A 20893-nucleotide genomic window follows, 5' to 3' on the forward strand; every position below is an offset into this window, starting at 1 on the left:
TAGGATCGAGAGGAGATGGTGGGATAGAGAGGAGATGGTGGGATAGAGAGGAGATGGAGGGATAGAGAGGAGATGGAGGGATAGAGAGGAGATGGAGGGATAGAGAGATGGAGGGATAAAGAGGAGATGGAGGGATAGAGAGGAGATGGAGAGGGTGGGTTAGAGAGGAGATGGAGAGGGTGGGTTAGAGAGGAGATGGAGAGGGTGGGATAGAGAGGAGATGGAGAGGGTGGGATAGAGAGGAGATGGAGGGATAGAGAGGAGATGGAGGGATAGAGAGGAGATGGAGATGGAGGGATAGAGAGGAGATGGAGAGGGTGGGATAGAGAGGAGGGGGTGGGATAGAGAGGAGATGGGGAGGGTGGGATAGAGAGGGGATGGAGAGGGTGGGATAGAGAGGAGATGGAGAGGGTGGGATGGAGAGGGTGGGATAGAGAGGAGATGGAGGGATAGAGAGGAGATGGAGAGGGAGGGATAGAGAGGAGATGGAGAGGGTGGGATAGAGAGGAGATGGAGGGATAGAGAGGAGATGGAGGGATAGAGAGGAGGTGGAGAGGGTGGGATAGAGGAGGTGGAGAGGGTGGGATAGAGAGGAGGTGGAGAGGATATGGAGAGGGTGGGATAGAGAGGAGGTGGAGAGGGTGGGATAGAGAGGAGGTGGAGAGGGTGGGATAGAGAGGAGGTGGAGAGGGTGGGATAGAGAGGCTCAGAAGGACCTGAACATGCTTTCCCACCAGCTTGTGAAACTGAATATATTCTACAGTATGAAGTAATGATACGCTTCAGTGGTCCAAAGAGAATAAGCTCAACTTTAAAAGGCTATCAGACATACGCAGTTGCATACTAAGTTACCAATGTTGTTTACTATGTTGTCTTGTGAGATGACATAGTCAAGTGAGAGCCAAACAAATGCAAACAAGACACCGCAACATGGCATTGGTCAATGGACCAGATAAAGGTCAAACATTCAACCTCTGACTGCTTCCTTGTTAAATGAAAATAGGTCAAAAGAGGATCTTATGTTGCAGTTGACGCGCTAAACTCCCTATGATATGTGAGTGTGTAAACTCCAGACCACCATGTGACTAATAGCCATTGATCTGTGTGATGTAGCAAAGAGACCTGCCAGCCCTCAGCCCCTCTCGATTAACACTGCCTGACAAACGATCAATGTGTTGAGACGCAAAGAAGCTTATGAAACAGCGTGGTTCTAAGAGCATGCACAATTAAATTCTAGGTCCGTTTTACAAGATGACTATAGGCATATCTTTGGGGCAGAGAAAATAAAATTACGCTTTTGTTAAGAAGAATCTAGGCCTCACTGTCAATAGGCTGCTGAATGTCCATCATGCAGCTTATTACTGTACATGTCTGGTCCTGTGTGGCTCAGTTGGTAGAGCATGGCACTTGAAATACCAGGGTTGTGGGTTTGATTCCCATGGGGGACCAGTGCGAATGACAATGTATGCACTCACTACTGTAAGTCGCTCTGGATAAGAGCGTCTGATCAATGACTAACATGTAAACGTAATGTCTCTATAGCTTCTTCAGCTGAAAAAGTCAAACATGCAAGGGAAGTTGGAGTTGACCAGTGAGTACAGTACCTGTTATGGATAGGTCCTCTGAAGCTGGGGTCAAAGTGGCGTGGCTCACCTGTAAGGGAAGCAGATCATAGCGTGGTTACCATTCATAAACCAAGAGTCTGTTACCTCTAACATGCAACACAACGGTGTCTTGGAGAACTACTCGGCTTAGAAACAGGGAAATATATAATATTGATAAGACAATTTACATGTACAGTGAACAAGTATTTGCCGCCTTTCTGATTTACTCTATTTTTGTATATTTTTCATTCTGAATGTTATCAGATCTTCAACTAAAATGTAATATTAGATAAAGGGAACCTCAGTTTACAAATACACATTTTTTATACTTGTTTATTTGATGAACAAAGTTATGCAACATCCAATTCCGCTGTGTTAAAAAGTTATTGCTCCCTTTCTCTCAATAACTGGTTGTGTCACCTTTAGCTGCAATGACTCAACAAACACTTCCTGTAGTTGCTTATCAGTCTCTCACGTCTTACTGTGGAATGCAGTGTTTGTTTTTTCGCCAGACATAAATGGGACGCATCTCATCCAAAAGGTGACTCAAGTTTGTTGAAAAGCACCTGGATGATCATCAAGACTGCTGGAAGAATGTTCTATGGACAGATGAGTAAAAAGTCTAACTTTTTGGATGACATGGGTCCAATTATGCCTGGTGAAAACCAAACACTGCATCCCACAGTAAGAACCGTATACCAACGGTTAAGCATGGTGGTGGCAGTGTGATGTTTGGAGATGCTTTGCTGCCTCAGGACCTGGACGACTTGCCTTAATAGAAGGAACCGTGAATTCTGCTCTGTATCAGAGAATTCTACAGGAGAATGTCAAGCCTTCCATCTGAGCTGAAGCACAGCTGGGTCATGTTGCAAGACAATGATCCAAAACACACAATAAAGTCTACATTAAAATTGTGAAAAAGCAACACATTTTAAGGTTTGGAATGGCCTAGTCAAAGTCCAGACCTAATCCTAATTGAGATGTTGTGGCAGGACATGAAACGAACAGTTCATGCTTGAAAACCCACAAATGTCTCTGAGTTACAGCAGTTCTGCATGGAAGAGTGGTCCAAAATTGCTCCACAGAGACGTGAGAGACTGATTAACAACTACAGGAAGTGTTTGTTGAGTCATTGCAGCTGAAGGTGGCACAACCAGTTATTCAGAGTAAAGGGGCAATACATTTTCACACAGGGTGTTGCATAACTTTGTTTAGGAAATAAATCAAAGTATGTAATCATTGTGCTATTTGTTCACTCAGGGTCCATTTATCTAATATTAGGTTTGAAGATCTGATAGCATTCAGTATCAAAAATACGCAAAAAAGTAGAGAAAATTAAAAAGGGGGCAAAAACTTTTTCACGGCACTGCATGAGATCAAAAGAGAAGTTATTGAATGTAGACTACAGAGCAGAAATAAAGTGTTTAAAAACGGTCCTCCAGCAACATACAGTAACTGCACATGGTGATACTGACAGGAACAGGAATCAATGAGAGAAAGTGAAAGAACAGCACATCTACCAGTAGACATAACATTGTGTCTGGTCTGGTCCTGCAATAAGTGTAACATCCAACTGCCTGGGAGGGCACTAACTAGGTCAGTTCACAGCTCCTCCCTGTATCTTCAGTCCAAATGGCACCCTATTCCCCTAACAGTGCATAACTACCTACCGGTAAAAAAGTGGTGGACTAAGTAGAGGTGTGGCATCTGAGACGCATCCTGTGTAGCAATACTGAGATGCTAACATGATGCCAAGCCACTATGTGTATGTGTTTGTGCTGCTTGAGTGTGTGAGAGTGTGTCCACATGCACATCCCAACATGTGTTGGTATGTGTGCTGTATATGTTTGCCGGTGCCCCCGTGGAGTTGCAGTATGAACTGTTCCTGTGAGCACATTCATCATCACACAGAGAGTGTCATTTCTCAGAGCAACATGAGTGGGCCTATCTCCCATCTGTCTCTGAAGGCCTGCTTCTGCTCTCAGAGATACAGCCCACTTGGCAGAACCCAGTGCCGGGGACCCTTTCTACGCACTTGGCCTCCTCACTGAGCACTCATGAATCACTGGGTGTCATTGGCTGAGAGAGAGAGAGTGAGAAAGATACATTGCAACGCTCTCATGTTGACGATCAATCACGTGGCTGAGGTGTTCAACATTTCTGGGTGAAGACATTGTCTCCATCGGCACTGTCCCGATATTCAGGCATCACATTCGGAGGAGGTCATTAGTTATTTATGCAAAGCAAAATGTAAAAGTACCAGATTCAAGGGACTTGAACCCATAACCCCCTGTGCCAGAGACGCTGTGCACCTCCAACCCACTGAGTATACAGTCGATTGTTCTCTACCGCAATGACGTTGTATTTTGGTTCTAAATAAAGACGCCCAGGACCTTGGAGATTTTCTAGGATTAATCTGCATCTCTCAGCCAAGGACATAGAGTCACAGGACCAGGTGCAGTCAGCAGGAGACTACAGCAACCTTGGAATTCAGATAAGAGAGAGCGTAGATGTCGAGTTGTGTTAACAGCCTGGTCACGTTTTGCATGACAATGACCACAGGACAAGACATCACAAACAGATCTGGGACCAGGTTACTGAGCTAGCTATTTCCTTATAAAGCACATCAAGTTATTTCAATAGGCAAACCACATCGATATGTTTGACACACGGATGCACATCTGTGCTATAAAGATATGAGACATCAATGATGCAGTGACAAACCAATTGCTGAACTATTATGGTGATTTAGCCTGCCAAACTATTATGGTGATTTAGCCTGCCGAACTATTATGGTGATTTAGCCTGCCGAACTATTATGGTGATTTAGCCTGCCGAACTATTATGGCGATTTAGCCTGCCGAACTATTATGGCGATTTAGCCTGCCGAACTATTATGGTGATTTAGCCTGCCGAACTATTATGGTGATTTAGCCTGCCGAACTATTATGGTGATTTAGCCTGCCGAACTATTATGGCGATTTAGCCTGCCGAACTATTATGGTGATTTAGCCTGCCGAACTATTATGGTGATTTAGCCTGCCATGTTCCAAGACATGCAGGTCATGACAGCAACACCATCTATTTCCTCAGTCAAAAGCAGCAAAACAACCGCATTGTCCTTAACTACAATCTCACCACCTTAGTATCTGTGTGACCCGGACACAGATGTTTACACATGTCCCTTAGATGAGTGCAACATGTCGGGATGGACCCCGGGACACCATCAGGGTCATAGAGAAAGTTTCAACAGAACTTTCAAAGCCAGTTCAATTAACTGCCAATGGCAAATGGCCAAACTAATTCCCCATTGACAATTCCTACAATATATGTCTTCAGAGCAGATATTAGAAACCAGGTCCTGTAGGAGAACGGTTGGATCTGTGTCAACACGTCCGCATGGCGCATGTTGTTGTTTGTATATCCCGGGGGATGTTCCTACAAACCAGCGGCCAGCAGGTAGCATTAGATGAACTAACATCAGAGATTATTAAAGGTCCAGCTGCCGGGGGTTGTGAGCTGACTACTGTATCTGTTGGACCGGAATTCAAGCAGCCAGGTAGATTATAAATAGAGAGAAAAATCATTTTCATTGACCTCAGTGTGTGAACATTTGTCATCCATCGTGGTGAAAACAGACTGGTCTGTACAGGGGGGGGGGGGGGGGGGGGGGGGATTGCGGAAGCTAATTCATACAGAGATGAAGGGAAGCTAATGTTGAGAGGACAGATTGCGCAACAGCAAGGGGCAGGAGAATATTGTTTCGGGAGGGCTTGCAATATCGCTCCCCACTTCATTGACAAACACCACAGTGTCCAACAGGGGAACGGATGGGGGGCTGTGGGCCTCGGCCAACTGTTAGGGTGTAAAGAGAGGACACCAGCTTGGCGTGGGTGGCTCATCATACTATTGTCTGAATACTCTCTTGGACGTAAAACACAAGTTATCAGGGGACTCAGTGAACATCTAAGAACATTACTCAACAACATGAGTAGCTGAAATGCACTAGATTCTCATCAGTACACACGAAACCAGGATTTACTGCTTGGCTTTATTGCTTGACTGCTTGGCTCACCACAGTAGCCTGCCCTGTTCCTCCTCCAAGAAGAATTCTGAGCTTTACTCTGATTCTCCAAAGTGATTTCAGTCCCATTATACAGTACCGGGGGCCTGACATTAAATCGGTAACACTGGGCCACCAGTAGACTCGGCCCTGGTTGACGACTGTGCTGTTTTTAGACTTAACCAGTGTAGAGAGAGTAGCGGATGTGTGATGTTCTGGGGTCAGTCAGGCTGAATGAAGGGCTATAGTCAACAACATTTGGAAAATGCCTCCAAGGCATACTGTGGCAGTTAGCGAACATAGTGTTTTGGCTAATGTTGCCTGGTGCCTGCTAGGCTCCTCTACTCTCAGTGTGTTGGCTCTGTTGCCTGCTAGGCTCCTCTACTCCCAGTGTGTTGGCTCTGTTGCCTGCTAGGCTCCTCTACTCCCAGTGTGTTGGCTCTGTTGCCTGCTAGGCTCCTCTACTCCCAGTGTGTTGGCTCTGTTGCCTGCTAGGCTCCTCTACTCCCAGTGTGTTGGCTCTGTTGCCTGGTGCCTGCTAGGCTCCTCTACTCTCAGTGTGTTGGCTCTGTTGCCTGCTAGGCTCCTCTACTCCCAGTGTGTTGGTTGTTGCCTGGTGCCTGCTAGGCTCCTCTACTCCCAGTGTGTTGGCTCTGGTGCCTGCTAGGCTCCTCTACTCCCAGTGTGTTGGCTCTGTTGCCTGCTAGGCTCCTCTACTCCCAGTGTGTTGGCTCTGTTGCCTGGTGCCTGCTAGGCTCCTCTACTCCCAGTGTGTTGGCTCTGTTGCCTTACCGGGAAATGCTTACTTACGAGCCCTTCTAAAAACTGCGTCGTTGGTTAAGAAAATATAAAATAACAATAACGAGGCTATATACAGGGGGTACTGGTACCGAGTCAGAGTGTGGAGGTACAGGTTAGTCAAGGTAATATGTACATGTAGGTAGGAGTAGTGACAATGCATAGATAATAAACAGCGAGTAGCAGCAGCGTACAAAAAATACAAATAGTCAGGGTAGCCATTTGATTAGCTGTTCAGCAGAAGTATGGCTTGGGGGTAGAAGCTGTTAAGAAGCCTTTTGGACCTGGACTTGGCGCTTCTGTACCGCTTGCCTTGTGGTAGCAGAGAGAAAAGTCTATGAGTAGGGTGGCTAGAGTCTTTGCCAATTGTTAGGGCCTTCCTCTGGTATAGAAGTCCTGGATGGCAGGAAGTTTGGCCCCAGTGATGTACTGGGCTGTAAGCACTACCCTCTGTAGCGTTTTGCGGTCGGAGGCTAAGCAGATGCCATACCAGGCGGTGATGCAACACGTTAGGATGCTCTCGATGGTGCAGTTCTAGAACTTTGAGAATCTAAAGACCCTTGCCAAATCTTTTCAGTCTCCTGAGGGGGAATATCGTTGTGTTCTCTTCACAACTGTCATGGTGTGCTTGGACCATTATATTTTTGTTGGTGATGTGGACACCAAGGAACTTGAAGCTCTCAACCTGCTTCACTACAGCCCCGCCGATGAGAATGGGGGTGTGCTCGGTACTCCTTTTCCTGTAGTCCACAATCATCTCCTTTGCTCTGACCTCCTCCCTATACGCTGTCTCATCATCGTTGGTGATCAGGCCTACCACTGTTGTGTCATTGGCAAACTTAATGATGGTGTTGGAATTGTGCTTGGCCACTCAGTCATGGGTAAACAGGGAGTACAGGAGGGGACTAAGCACGCACCCCTAAGAGGCCCCAGTCTTGAGGATCAGCATGGCAGATGTGTTGTTGCCTACCCTTACCACCTGGGGGCGGCCCATCAGGAAGTCCAGGATCCAGTTGCAGAGGGAGGTGCTTAGTGATGAGCTTTGAGGGCACTATGGTGTTGAACACTGAGCTGTAGTTAATGAACAGCATTCACACTTAGACGTTTAGTTTGTCCAGGTGTGAAAGGGCAGTGTGGAGTGCAATAGAGATTGTTGTGGATCTGTTGGGGCGGTATGTAAATTGGAGAGGGTCTAGGGTTTCTGGGATGTTTGTGATGATGTGAGCCATGACCAGCCTTTCAAAGCCCTTCATGGCTACAGACGAGTGCTACGGGTCGGTAGTCATTTATGCAGGTGTTCTTGGGCACAGGGACTATGGTGGTCTGTTTGAAACATGCAGTTATTACAGACTCGGTCAGGGACAGGTTGAAAACGTCAGTGAAGACACTTGCCAGTTGGCCAGCGCATGCTTCGAGTACACGTCTGGTAATCTGTCTGGCCTTGCGGCCTTGTGAATGTTGACCTGTCTAAAGGTCTTACTCACAAAGCGGGGGTAAAGCCCCGCCTTCTCAGCTCACTGGTCACCATAGCAGCACCCGCCCATAGCACGCGCTCCAGCAGGTATATTTCACTGGTCACCCCCAAAGGCAATTCCTCATTCGGCCGCCTTTCCTTCCAGTTCTCTGCTGCCAATGACTGGAACGAACTGCAAAAATCACTGAAGCTGGAGACTCATATCTCCCTCACTAGCATTAAGCACCAGCTGTCAGAGCAGCTCACAGATCACTGCACTTGTACATAGCCCATCCAACTACCTCATCCCCATACTGCAATTTATTTATCTTGCTCCTTTGCACCACAGTATCTCTACTTGCACATTCCTCTTCTGCACATCTATCACTCCAGTGTTTAATTGCTATATTGTAATTATTTCGCCACTATGGACTATTTATTGCCTTACCTCCCTTATCCTACCTCATTTGCACACACTGTACATAGACTTTTTCTATTGTATTATTGACTGTATGTTTGTTTATTCCATGTTTAACTCTGCGTTGTTGTTTGTGTCGCACTGCTTTGCTTTATCTTGGCCAGGTCGCAGTTGTAAATGAGAACTTGTTCTCAACTAGCCTACCTGGTTAAATAAAGGTGAAATAAAATAAATAAAAAACATTGGCTACGGAGAGCATGATCATACAGTCGTCCAAAACAGCTGGTGATCTCATGCGTGCTTCAGTGGTGCTCGCCTCGAAGCGAGCATAGAAGTAATTTAGCTCATCTGGTACGCTCGTGTCACTGGGCAGTTCGCGGCTAGGCTTCCATTTGTTGTTACGCTGCTTACTAAGCAAGTACCGATTCCTCCTGAGTCGGCTCACACTGAGGCTCGAACCCAGGACCTCTGTCTTGCTAGCGCCCGTGACCACCCTCCTCAAGCATCTTACTAGTGTTTTCCATTTCTCCAGGAGAAAAAAAACTATAGGATTCTTCAGCCCAGCAAATGAATTGTGGCGATTATAGCTACTCTCTGGGGCGTTGAGGGCAGACTGGGTATGACATTACACATCAGGTTCAGACAGAGGCTTTGTCACTAATCCTCATACTCCAATCCTATTTGCATCCTCAGTCTGCCATAGCGATAGCATTATGGGTCAATGTACACCACAGAACTGACAGCATTGACTGTGACATACTGTCCAGAACAGATTGATAGTTTCACTCCAACCACATTCCACTTCCAATCATTCTGTGACTAATCAATGGATGTACTTGAAGACATAGGACAGCTTCAACTAGACGATCTCTAGCATCCTTTCAGAGCGCTGTAAATGTGACATTGTACAGAAATGAATTTTGTCATTATCATTGGTGGAACAGGATGTTCTTGGTAGAGGGCTATGAGAGGGCTCGAAAAAAGGCTACAAAAAGGGATGCCAGACTAAATGCATGTGTCTGTTATAAAACATTTTTCAGGTCACAAAAACAGCAGCATACTATTTTATTAAAACACCTCTTAATTGAGATATTGGCCTATTGGGATTGTGTACGTTATTATACAACATAAGTACAGTATGGCACCGTTTCTCCCTGCGCCCTCTCTTTCTCCCCGTTTCTCTCCATTCCTCCGCCTTTCTCATGTTTCCCCATTAACTCATCGATTACACAGACACACCAAAACAGGCAGACAAGTGGCACCACCGTCCACAGGTTCCACAGGCTTCTTTCATAAGGTGACCAGGAAAACGGCTCAACAGGTGCAACACATGGGTTGGACCTGAGAAGCCTTTTGGTTGACCTTTTCTCATTCTGTCCATTCAGGAACATATTAAAGACTGGGAGTGGCGTTCTCCACCTTTAAGACATCTCTCGCTTGTTAGTATTCTGTCAGGTCTGTCTCTACTGTATCTACCCTGTCTGTGGTCTCGTGTAGCCCAGTTGGTAGAGCACGGTACTTGCAATGCCAGGGTTACAGGTTCGATTCCCACGGGGGACCAGTGAGAAGAAAACGTATGAAACCTCTACTGTAATTCTCTCTGGATAAAAGTGTTTGCTAAATGACTAAAATATAAATGTGTTCTGTCTCACCACCAAACCCAACTTATCAGAGGCTTGGCACACCAATCTCAACTCTGCTTGTTGGGTTATGACACACAGGCAGTGTGAATGGCCTGAGCATAAACTCCTCTGAGGCTCTGTTGGGTGTAGCGTGCTGATCAGACTCCCCACTCTCTCTGTCCAACCTAAATGATTTGGAATCTATCTTAGAACCAGCTGCAGATGGCTGTATTATATTTCAGACATGGGCACACACACACACACTCTTTCTCTCTAAACAGTTCCCTCTCTCTCACTATTCCTCAGGGGCACCAAACCTGGTCTAGGCCAGGGATCATCAACTAGATTCAGCCACGGGCCAATTTTTTATTGAGCGGAAGTTCAGGGGGCCGGAACATAATTACAAATAATTTGTAGACGGCAAATTGACTACAAGAAGCCAGACTAAAACGTAATAATTTCAAACCTTGCTTACATCCTAAGTATATGATCGCATACAGTTGAAGTCGGAAGTTTACATACACCTTAGCCAAATACATTTATACCCAGTTTTTCACAATTCCTGACATTTAATGCTAGTAAAAATTCCCTGTCTTAGGTCAGTTAGGATCACCAATTTATTTTAAGAATGTGAAATGTCAGAATAATAGCAGAGACTTATTTCAGCTTTTATTTCTTTCATCACATTCCCAGTGGGTCAGAAGTTTACATACACTCAATTAGTATTTGGTAGCATTGCCTTTAAATTGTTTAACTTGGGTCAAACGTTTTGGGTAGCCTTCCACAAGCTTCCCACAATAAGTTGGGTGAATTTTGGCCCATTCCTCCTGACAGAGCTGGTGTAACTGAGTCAGGTTTGTAGGCCTCCTTGCTCGCATATGCTTTTTCAGTTCTGCCCACAAATTTTCAATGGGATTGAGGTCAGGGCTTTGTGATGGCCATACTTTGGAAGTATGCTTGGGGTCATTGTCCATTTGGAAGACCCATTTGCGACCAAGCTTTAACTTCCTGACTGATGTCTTGAGATGTTGCTTCAATATATCCACATAATTTTCCATCCTCATGATGCCATCTATTTTGTGAAACGCACCAGTCCCTCCTGCAGCAAAGCAACAATTTCAAAGATTCTACTGAGTTACAGTTCATATAAGGAAATCAGCCAATTTAAATACATAGATTAGGGCCTAATGAATTTATTTCACATGACTGCGAATACAGATACGCATCTTTTGGTCACAAATAACTTTTTTTTTAAGGTAAGGGTGTGGATCAGAAAGTATAGAGAGAGGTAGAGAGAGGGGCAGAGTAGAGAGAGACAGTAGAAGGGCAGAGTAGAGAGAGGGGCAGAGTAGAGAGAGACAGTAGAAGGGCAGAGTAGAGAGAGAGAGAGGAGCAGAGTAGAGAGAGGGGCAGAGTAGAAAGAGAGAGAGACAGGGGCAACTCATCCCAAACCATCTCAATTGGGTTGAGGTCGGGGGATTGTGGAGGCCAGGTCATCTGATGCAGAACTGGTGACTGGTGCCACTGTCAGTGATTTATTTAGAATTCAAGGCACACTTAACCAGCATGGCTACCACAGTATTCTGCAGCAATACACCATCCCATCTGGTTTGCGCTTAGTGGGACTATCATTTGTTTTTCAACAGGACAATGACCCAACACACCTCCAAGCTGTGTAAGGGCTATTTGACCAAGTAGGAGAGTGATGGAGTGCTGCATCAGATGACCTGGCCTCCACAATCCCCGACCTCAACCAAATTGAGATGGTTTGGGATGAGACAGACTGCAGAGTGAAGGAAAAGCAGCCAACAAGTGCTCAGCATGTGTGGGAACTCCTTCAAGACTGTTGAATAAGCATTCCAGGTGAAGCTGGTTGAGAGAATTCCAAGAGTGTGCAAAGTTGTCATCAAGGCAAAGGGTGGATATTTAATGAATCTCAAATATATTTAGATTTGTTTAACACTTACTACATGAATCCATATGAGATTTCATAGTTTGTCTTCACTATTATTCTACAATGTAGAACATTTTTTTAAATAAAGAAAAACCGTTCAATGAGTAGATGTCCTAAAACGTTTGACCGGCTGATCTGCTCAGAAAACATAAAGTCACCCGTGTGCCGCCAGTTCTCCTTTGACACAAGAACTCCAAATGTCTGGACTTATATAACCAACTGCTGAGTCCTCCCTGAGCTTAACTCGGTTCCCCAATAGATCATCTACCAGTGCAGGTATCAAACCCACGTTTATGTTACAACCAGCATGCTCCAACCAACTGAGCCCCCGGGACTACACTCAGCTGGAATATCTGGAGTGGACTCTCACTGAGTTAGTTCATTAAGAAATGAGTAGTATTTAAAACATCTCCCTGTTACCAGCCTTGTAAACACACCACACTGACATCCACTCCGTGGGGGAAAGAGGCGGCAGGGTACAGGATGGGCTCCCACAGGGGGTTTGGGTTAGCATTTCAGTGTCAGCCTCTGGCAGCTAGCCTACAGCAAACAGAGAGGCAGAGTAGAGAGAGACTAGAGAGGTAGAGTAGAGAGAGGGGGGCAGAGTAGAGAGAGAGGGGCAGAGTAGAGAGAGGGGGGCAGAGTAGAGAGAGGGGGGCAGAGTAGAGAGAGAGGGGCAGAGTAGAAAGATGGGCAGAGTGCAGAGTAGAGAGAGAGGTAGAGAGATGGGCAGAGTGCAGAGAGAGGGGCAGAGTAGAGAGAGAGGTAGAGAGATGGGCAGAGTACAGAGAGAGGGGCAGAGTAGAGAGAGAGGTAGAGAGATGGGCAGAGTACAGAGAGAGGAGCAGAGTAGAGAGGGGCAGAGTAAAGAGAAGGGCAGAGTAGAGAGATGTAGAGAGATGGGCAGAGTGCAGAGAGAGGGGCAGAGTGATGGGCAGAGTACAGAGAGAGGTAGAGAAATGGGCAGAGTACAGAGAGAGGATCAGAGTAGAGAGGGGCAGAGTAGAGAGGGAGGGGCAGAGTAGAGAGAGATAGAGAGAGATAGAGAGACCCTCTTAATGATCGGCTATGAAAAGCCAACTGACATTTACTCCTGAGGTGCTGACTTGCTGCACCCTCGATAACTACTTTGATTATTATTATTTGACCCTGCTGGTCATTTATGAACATTTGAACATCTTGGCCATGTTCTGTTATAATCTCCACCCGGCACAGCCAGAAGAGGACTGGCCACCCCTCATAGCCTGGTTCCTCTCTAGGTTTCTTCCTAGGTTTTGGCCTTTCATGGGAGTTTTTCCTAGCCACCGTGCTTCCACACCTGCATTGCTTGCTGTTTGGGGTTTTAGGCTGGGTTTCTGTACAGCACTTCGAGATATTAGCTGATGTACGAAGGGCTATATAAAATAAACTTGATTTGATTTTGATGAGATGGGCAGAGTACAGAGAGAGGGGCAGAGTAGAGAGAGGGGGGCAGAGTAGAGAGAGGGGGGCAGAGTAGAGAGAGCGGGACAGAGTAGAGAGAGGGGGGCATAGTAGAGAGAGCGGGGCAGAGTAGAGAGAGGGGGGCAGAGTAGCGAGAGAGGGGCAGAGTAGAGAGAGAGGGGCAGAGTAGAGAGAGAGGGGCAGAGTAGAGAGAGGCAGAGGAGAGAGTAGAGAGAGAGAGGCAGAGGCAGAGGAGAGAGTAGAGAGAGAGAGGCAGAGGAGAGAGTAGAGAGAGAGACAGGGGCAGAGTAGAGAGAGAAGCAGAATAGAGAGTAGCGAGAGAGAGAGAGCGAGGGGCAGAGTAGAGAGAGCGAGAGAGACAGGAGCAGAGTAGAGAGAGAGGCAGGCAGTGTTGGGGGATTGTGACCTTGGCTACTTGTGTGATGTAGCAGGGTGTGATGGGACAGAAATGCAGCTAGGTCCCCAGGCATATCAGTAGCAGCCCTGTGTTCCTGTGAAATTAGTCTCTCATGCTGGATCAGTGACAAGCTCAACAGGCTTTGGTTTGGGTTTATATGGATTTTAAGGTTGAGTCACGGGAATGACGCCTGTTTCTTCATCTCCGTCTTGTGTAATGTGGAGGTTCAGGGAGAGACACCACAGCTTAAATGCTTAGCTAAACACACAATGTTTCTTTATTGTCATTCACACACTAAATATTGCATTTCAGACTGCCTCCTCTCCCTAATACAGCGGCGCTTCAATGTCGAGCATAACAACTCGCTGACGCGACTCTGTTGTCAATGTGCCTGAGGTTGCATGGGGTGTTACAGGACCCAAAGCAATCAGACTTACTTGACTTCACTGATTAAGTGACAGTAAGAATTGGTTCTGGATCCTAATGTCATCAATGTCAGTAAGAACACTGGGTTGTCCTCAGGATAGAGGATTCTCATTGGCCTCTACCACTCTCTCCTTTCCTTCTCATAGGCCTCTACCACTCTCTCCTTTCCTTCTCATAGGCCTCTACCACTCTCTCCTTTCCTTCTCATTGGCCTCTACCACTCTCTCCTTTCCTTCTCATTGGCCTCTACCACTCTCTCCTTTCCTTCTCATAGGCCTCTACCACTCTCTCCTTTCCTTCTCATAGGCCTCTACCACTCTCTCCTTTCCTTCTCATTGGCCTCTACCACTCTCTCCTTTCCTTCTCATAGGCCTCTACCACTCTCTCCTTTCCTTCTCATTGGCCTCTACCACTCTCTCCTTTCCTTCTCATTGGCCTCTACCACTCTCTCCTTTCCTTCTCATAGGCCTCTACCACTCTCTCCTTTCCTTCTCATAGGCCTCTACCACTCTCTCCTTTCCTTCTCATTGGCCTCTACCACTCTCTCCTTTCCTTCTCATTGGCCTCTACCACTCTCTCCTTTCCTTCTCATTGGCCTCTACCACTCTCTCCTTTCCTTCTCATAGGCCTCTACCACTCTCTCCTTTCCTTCTCATAGGCCTCTACCACTCTCTCCTTTCCTTCTCATCTCTCACAGTCATTTTGTCATTCAGATCAGCCTGGAGTTGGCTGAGAAACCGGTGCAACGCAGCACATCCCTGAGGTGTTATGCAAGTCCCTCACCTCCCCACATACAGAATAAATAACACAGGGGGCAACAGTAGCTGACTTTCATCTCAGGATAATGATCCATCTGAGTGGAATCTGTTGATAGACCTGAATCATTCAGTACAGTGTGTTGCTCTCAACCAAAGTCCTCATCACCAACCTCACAGTAACAGGGACTCAAAAGACAAAGACCTGAAGCTGTTTTCTATGTTGTAACTGCAGCTGTCTCACTCGCTATACACAGTTTGTTTCGTTGAGTTGTGTTTAATAAATCATTGTCAGTTTTAATCAATCAGCATCCACAATTACATTAGAGCCACTTGTTGTATAATGTCAGTTAGCCCACTACCCCAACAAAGAAAGGGACTGTATTCATGCTGCAAACTGGATATCCAAAGCCTTCGTGCATAGCGTTGCCTGTAACAAGGAGACAAAGCTGGACATTTAGAACTCTGTTCACTTCGCACAGGGTTTACAAAAGGCAGTTCATGTTTGCCTGTCGTGATACGAAGCGAGTTTGTGGAAGTATTTACTGTCTCAAGCCTGCCAGCACTGTGAATACCTTTCTGTAGCCTCTAAAAACATCAGGGAACCGTGATATCCTGCTGTAGTAGCCAGAGAAAAGCACTGCAGGATTTCATAGGGGAAGAACCTCATTCAATAGAATGAGTAGGAGCATTATAAAGAGTACATTAAAGTGTGTAGGAGTACCACCCAGTGATCATCAGTCTTCATATTACGTGTGATAGCAGAGGCACCTAAAAGCAGCAGGTAGCCTAGTGGTTAGAGCGTTGGGCAAGTAACTGAAAGGTTGCTAGATTGAATCCCGGAGCTGACAAGGTAAAAATCTGTCGTTCTTCCCCTGAACAAGGCAGTTAACCCACTGTTCCTAGGCTGTAATTGTAAATAAGAATTTGTTCTTAACTGACTTGCCTAGTTAAATAAAAAGCCAATCATGGCACTTATTCCTGTCTGAAGGGATGAGGCATCTGAACTACGACCGCATTAGTTTATAAGGAGAGGAGTCTTTGAAAAAAGTATTCCTAGCTCTTTGTCAGCCTCTGTGAAAAGTCTGCATTGCCTGGGTGTGAGAATGCCATGCTCAGGCAACCTGAACATGTGAGAAATGTGTTAATTAACAAGGTGACCAGCTCAACACTTTTGTTGCTGAACGAGACTCAATCTAAACAGTCACTTACTAACTTGTCAGATAGTGATTATTAAGTATTTTCTACCTTTATGAATGACTTAACATCATTCAGGATGCATTAGTGATGAAAGTATTGTCTGTGGATTCATTATAATAGGTTGAGGATGAATGAAGGGACTGTTTATGACTGCAAATGTATGATTTAACATGTTGGTGTGTGATGGAAAGTGCACAAATTGAGCATGTCTGCAAGTGTGCATTGATTCGATGTGTATTGGTGCTTGATTGACTAGTGTCCGTGCGTGTGTGTGTGTGTGTGTGTGTGTGTGTGTGTGTGTGTGTGTGTGTGTGTGTGTGTGTGTGTGTGTGTGTGTGTGTGTGTGTGTGTGTGTGACCATCACCATGCATTTCCATTTGCTAGAGAGGCAGGTTGGCGAGGACTATAGAGTTTTTGCACCTATCATCCCTCTCTGCTTGACAGCCCTGTCCTGAGCTGCCTGTGAAAGGCCATTTGGACAGGCTGGCTGACTGAGCACCAGAGAGGCCACTTGGACACAGCAGCTGACCTGAACATGGGGAGTCGGCACAACTCCATGCCATGCTCCACTGGCTACGTCTCCAACTGCCCAGGCTGCATTTAAAGACGCAGGGCCTCGCTTCGTTTTCAGATGGAGGAGCGTAAGATTATCCCAAATCTCTCGACAATAAACACCGAAATGTTGCTTTGGCACAAGCATGATCAACTCACGTGTACCATAAACATGCACTATTCATTATAACATGAAGTTCTGAACATAGTGTTGTACTGTATGTACAGCTTCAACACAATGTTCAAGTGTGGGCTGAATTCTGAGTGGGCAGTTGGAGGTCTCCAGAGATGGCAGCGAGAGTCTATTTCACTGCAGCCAATCCTCATCTCCAGCTGACAGGCTACAAACATGATTGGCAGGGGCCTGGAGTCATGGGAACTGAGTGAAACACAGGGTCAGTGTGTAGGGAGAGATGAGAGACACTGCAGCTTTCCCATGAAGTCATACTGAGTAGACTGACTATGTCACTTACTGACAATGACAATTCTATATACCTCTGCCAGTTGTCAGAACATGAACTGGGCTGGCTGAATTAGCGGTCTTAACAAATTCACCAATAATATGGATGGCTTGACCCTAATTATAATGAATGATCATGTACAGAAATGATTGATTATAATGAGGGTTCACCTCCTATGATAATGACTGTAAAACCGTTACTTATAAGATGCCATGACATGCACTGTCTATAATAACCAACAGACATGAGTCAAAAAGCCCTTGGTGTATTGACTATTATACTGTAATTACATAATACACTACTATAAGGGAAAGGTAAAGGTGGATACCTAGTCAGTTGTACAACTGAATTCCTTCAACTGAAATGGATCTTCTGAATCAGAGAGGTGCGGGGGGGGCTGCCTTAATCAACATCCACGTCTTCGTATTAGTGCTCCTTTGTCTGACAATCTGTGATAAACTGTGTTATTACTGTGTTACTGCTTATGAAAGATGTCGTTTCACACTTGAAACACTGTAGTAATGTGGTTTCTATGGCATCTGGCACGAGTCCTGGATTTTCAGAGACAACCTAACAAAGAGGACCAGCTAATGGACAGTAAATCTTCAGAGATTGAATATCCATTGGCCGACCAGAGGACAACTCTCACCTAGGGACAAAGGGAAAAATCTATTGTCTTTTACATCGTTTGCCTTGTATTTGCCAAACAACAACGGACATGTTTATGAGTATTGTTGTTCGTCTTGGCTTTCAGATGCAATTCACTTTTTTTCTTCATCAAAACAATACTTTAAGTCTTTCATCTGTTGTCAACGGTTGGGGAAAAGAAAACAGTCTTAAATCATTAGAATTAGGCTATATTATGTGTTTAATACTGTAACAATAACATGTTGTACCAATACGGTTAGCTAGGTACACTACATGCCAAGTGTCAATCCCCAAGAGGTTGCACTGTATTATGTTTTTAAAAATATATTAAAAAACTACGGTCGAGTTCCATAGCAAACTACGATTGATAGTTCCCCTGGTGTTACATTTCATGATTCGAGTGACAGAAACAATATCTTAACGTTACCATTTTTATATCCAGTAGCTTACTTTCAAATTAAAATATTATCGCGAAGCAATTTCTAATTTGGTAACGTTAGGCTCCATTCATGATTAATTATCGGCATACAGTTGTAGCGCTTTCTATGAACGTTACATTGACATAACATTCTTACATTGTATCTTGCTTCAATGTTAACGTTACATTTTGTAAATCAGCCCCAGCGCGAAAAGCCGCCCCAAGAACCAAAGTCAGAATAGCGTTTGAAGAATATCGTTGTAGGCTACCCTTTGTTGTCTTGAAGAAAGAACTTGAGGTTACCGACGTTAAACAAAGACGAATGTGGCGACTCACCATAGTATGAAGGAGGAATGTCTGTCTTTCTAGCCATTGCACCTGACAGGAGATTCTGCACCGTCTTTGAGATGGCATATGAGGCGTGAGATGTGAATACAGCGTTTTAATGGCCCAGTCTACGTAAATACAGCAGCTGCAGCCCTTGGTTTGAGCTGTCTCCGCCACGCAGCTGAGCGTCAGCGGTGTTTACAGCACGATATATCGTCATCAACTGTGTGATTAAAACCCTTAAAGGCACACAGACACCAGGACTGATTGCAATGAAAATGTTTTACATGAATCTCGATGTAGACCTGATTCACACTTGGCACATAGTGACAATGATCTATATTGTGAATGTATTAGTAACATTTGAAAGCAATATGGTCACACTACAGTTGGTCATGCTTTATTTGGATAGTCTGGATAGTACATCTGTAGATGCTCTGTCATCAAACGATCTGTCGATAAGAAACTCCATGCTAAGGTTACAGTTAGGGTTAGGATCAGAATAAAGATTAGGGTAAGGGTTGACTTTAGGGTTAGGATAAGGGTTAAGGTTAGGGTTAGTAGCTAGTTGAAATGTTACTGATAGTCTGTAGAGCATCTACAGATGGAATATCCAAATATAGTCAGCCTACTATATCCCTCTTTATAAAACGGGGTGGTACGAGCCCTGAAGGCTGATTGTCTGACAGTCGTGGTATATCAGACCGTATACCGCAGGTATGACAAAACATTTATTTTTACCTCTCTAATTACGTTGGTAACCAGTTTATAACAGCAATAAGGCACCTCAGGGGTTTGTGATATATGGCCAATATACCTTGGCTAAGGGCTGTGTCCAGGCACTCCGCGTTGCGTCATGCAAAGAACAGCCCTTAGCCATGGTATATTGCCAATATACCACCCCTCCTCGTGCCTTATTGCTTAAGTATGCTACTGTATATGTGACATTATGAATGTTTGCTAGCCTATGCAGTGTTTCTTCCTTCCAGTAACACATTTGTGTTGTAGCCCCGGACAAACTCACCTTATTCAACAAAATGAGTGTGTATGAGTACCACACAGCGATCATCAGTCTTCATATTACGTGTGGTAGCAGAGGCACCTAAAAGCCAATCATGGCAGCTATTCCTGTGTGAAGGGATGACGCATCTCATTTAGGGTTTGATGATTAGTTGACAAGTTGAATCGGGGGTGTTTTTCCGGGGCCACAGCAAAAATGTGTACTGTTGAGAGGTACTGGAGGACTGGAGTTTGGAAACATTGGCCCATAGCTTTCTCTCAAACAGCTTTCACTATTTTACTGTGCAAAATCTCTTGAGTTTAACATGGACCCTTTGTGGAGAAACACTGTCCTCTGCAGGACTTCTTGTGACAGCACAGATCCTATCTATATTTTACAGCTACAGTGCCTTCAGAAAGTATTCTTACCCCTTGACTTATTCCACATTTTGTTGTGTTACAGCCTGAATTCAAAACTAATTAAATAGATTTTGGTTCTCACCCATCTACACACAATAACCCATAATGATAAAACTTAAAACGTGTTTTTAGAAATTGTTGCCAATTTATAAAAAATATAACACAGAAATATCTAGTTTCATTATTCACACCCCCGAATCAATACTTTGTTGAAGCACCTTTGGCAGCAATCACAGCTCTGAGTTGTCTTTGGTATGTCTGGATCAGCTCTGTTGTCTTGGGTATGTCTGGATCAGCTTTGAGTTGTCTTGGGTATGTCTGGATCAGCTTTGAGTTGTCTTGGGTATGTCTGGCTCAGCTTTGAGTTGTCTTGGGTATGTCTGGATCAGCTCTGAGTTGTCTTGGGTATGTCTGGATCAGCTCTGAGTTGTCTTGGGTATGTCTGGATCAGCTTTGCATATCTGGATTTGGGGATTTTCTCCCATAATTTCTTGCAGATTTTCTCAAGCTTTGTTAATTTAGATGGGGATCAGTTGTGAACAGCAATCTTCAAGTATTTCCACAGATTGTCAATGGGATTCAAGTCTGGGCTTTGGCTGGTCTACTCAAGGACTTTCACATTCTTGTTCTGAAGCCATTCCAGCATTGTTTTGGCTGTATGCTTCAGGTCATTGTCCTGTTGGAAAGATCACCTGTACTCCACACACAGAGATGCATACAAAGCTCTCCCCCGCCCTCCATTTGGTAAATCCGACCACAACTCTATCCTCCTGATTACTGCTTACAAGCAAAAATTAAAGCAGGAAGCACCAGTGACTCGGTCTATAAAAAAAGTGATCAGATGAAGCAGATGCTAAACTACTGGACTGTTTTGCTATCACAGACTGGAACATGTTCCGGGATTCTTCCGATGGCATTGAGGAGTACACCACATC

General features: G+C 45.1%; 1 protein-coding gene across 3 annotated transcripts in view; it reads right to left on the bottom strand.

The window, feature by feature from the left end:
• The window catches only part of LOC139540435 (choline transporter-like protein 5-B), an 88719-nt gene extending 69988 nt beyond the window's left edge, over window positions 1-18731 (bottom strand). For all 3 annotated transcript variants that reach the window (XR_011668194.1, XM_071344251.1, XM_071344250.1), the window contains exons 1-2: window positions 18549-18731; window positions 1605-1653 (exon numbers count right to left, since the gene is read on the bottom strand). Coding sequence is in view for 2 of the 3 variants with exons in the window: in XM_071344251.1 (XP_071200352.1) it covers window positions 1605-1653; window positions 18549-18585 (86 nt within the window). In the remaining variant the exon portion in view is untranslated. The remainder of the gene's footprint in view (window positions 1-1604; window positions 1654-18548) is intronic.
• Window positions 18732-20893: the final 2162 nt, after the last annotated feature.

This window comes from Salvelinus alpinus, chromosome 15 (genome assembly GCF_045679555.1).
Source record: "Salvelinus alpinus chromosome 15, SLU_Salpinus.1, whole genome shotgun sequence".
Lineage (NCBI taxonomy): Eukaryota > Metazoa > Chordata > Actinopteri > Salmoniformes > Salmonidae > Salvelinus > Salvelinus alpinus.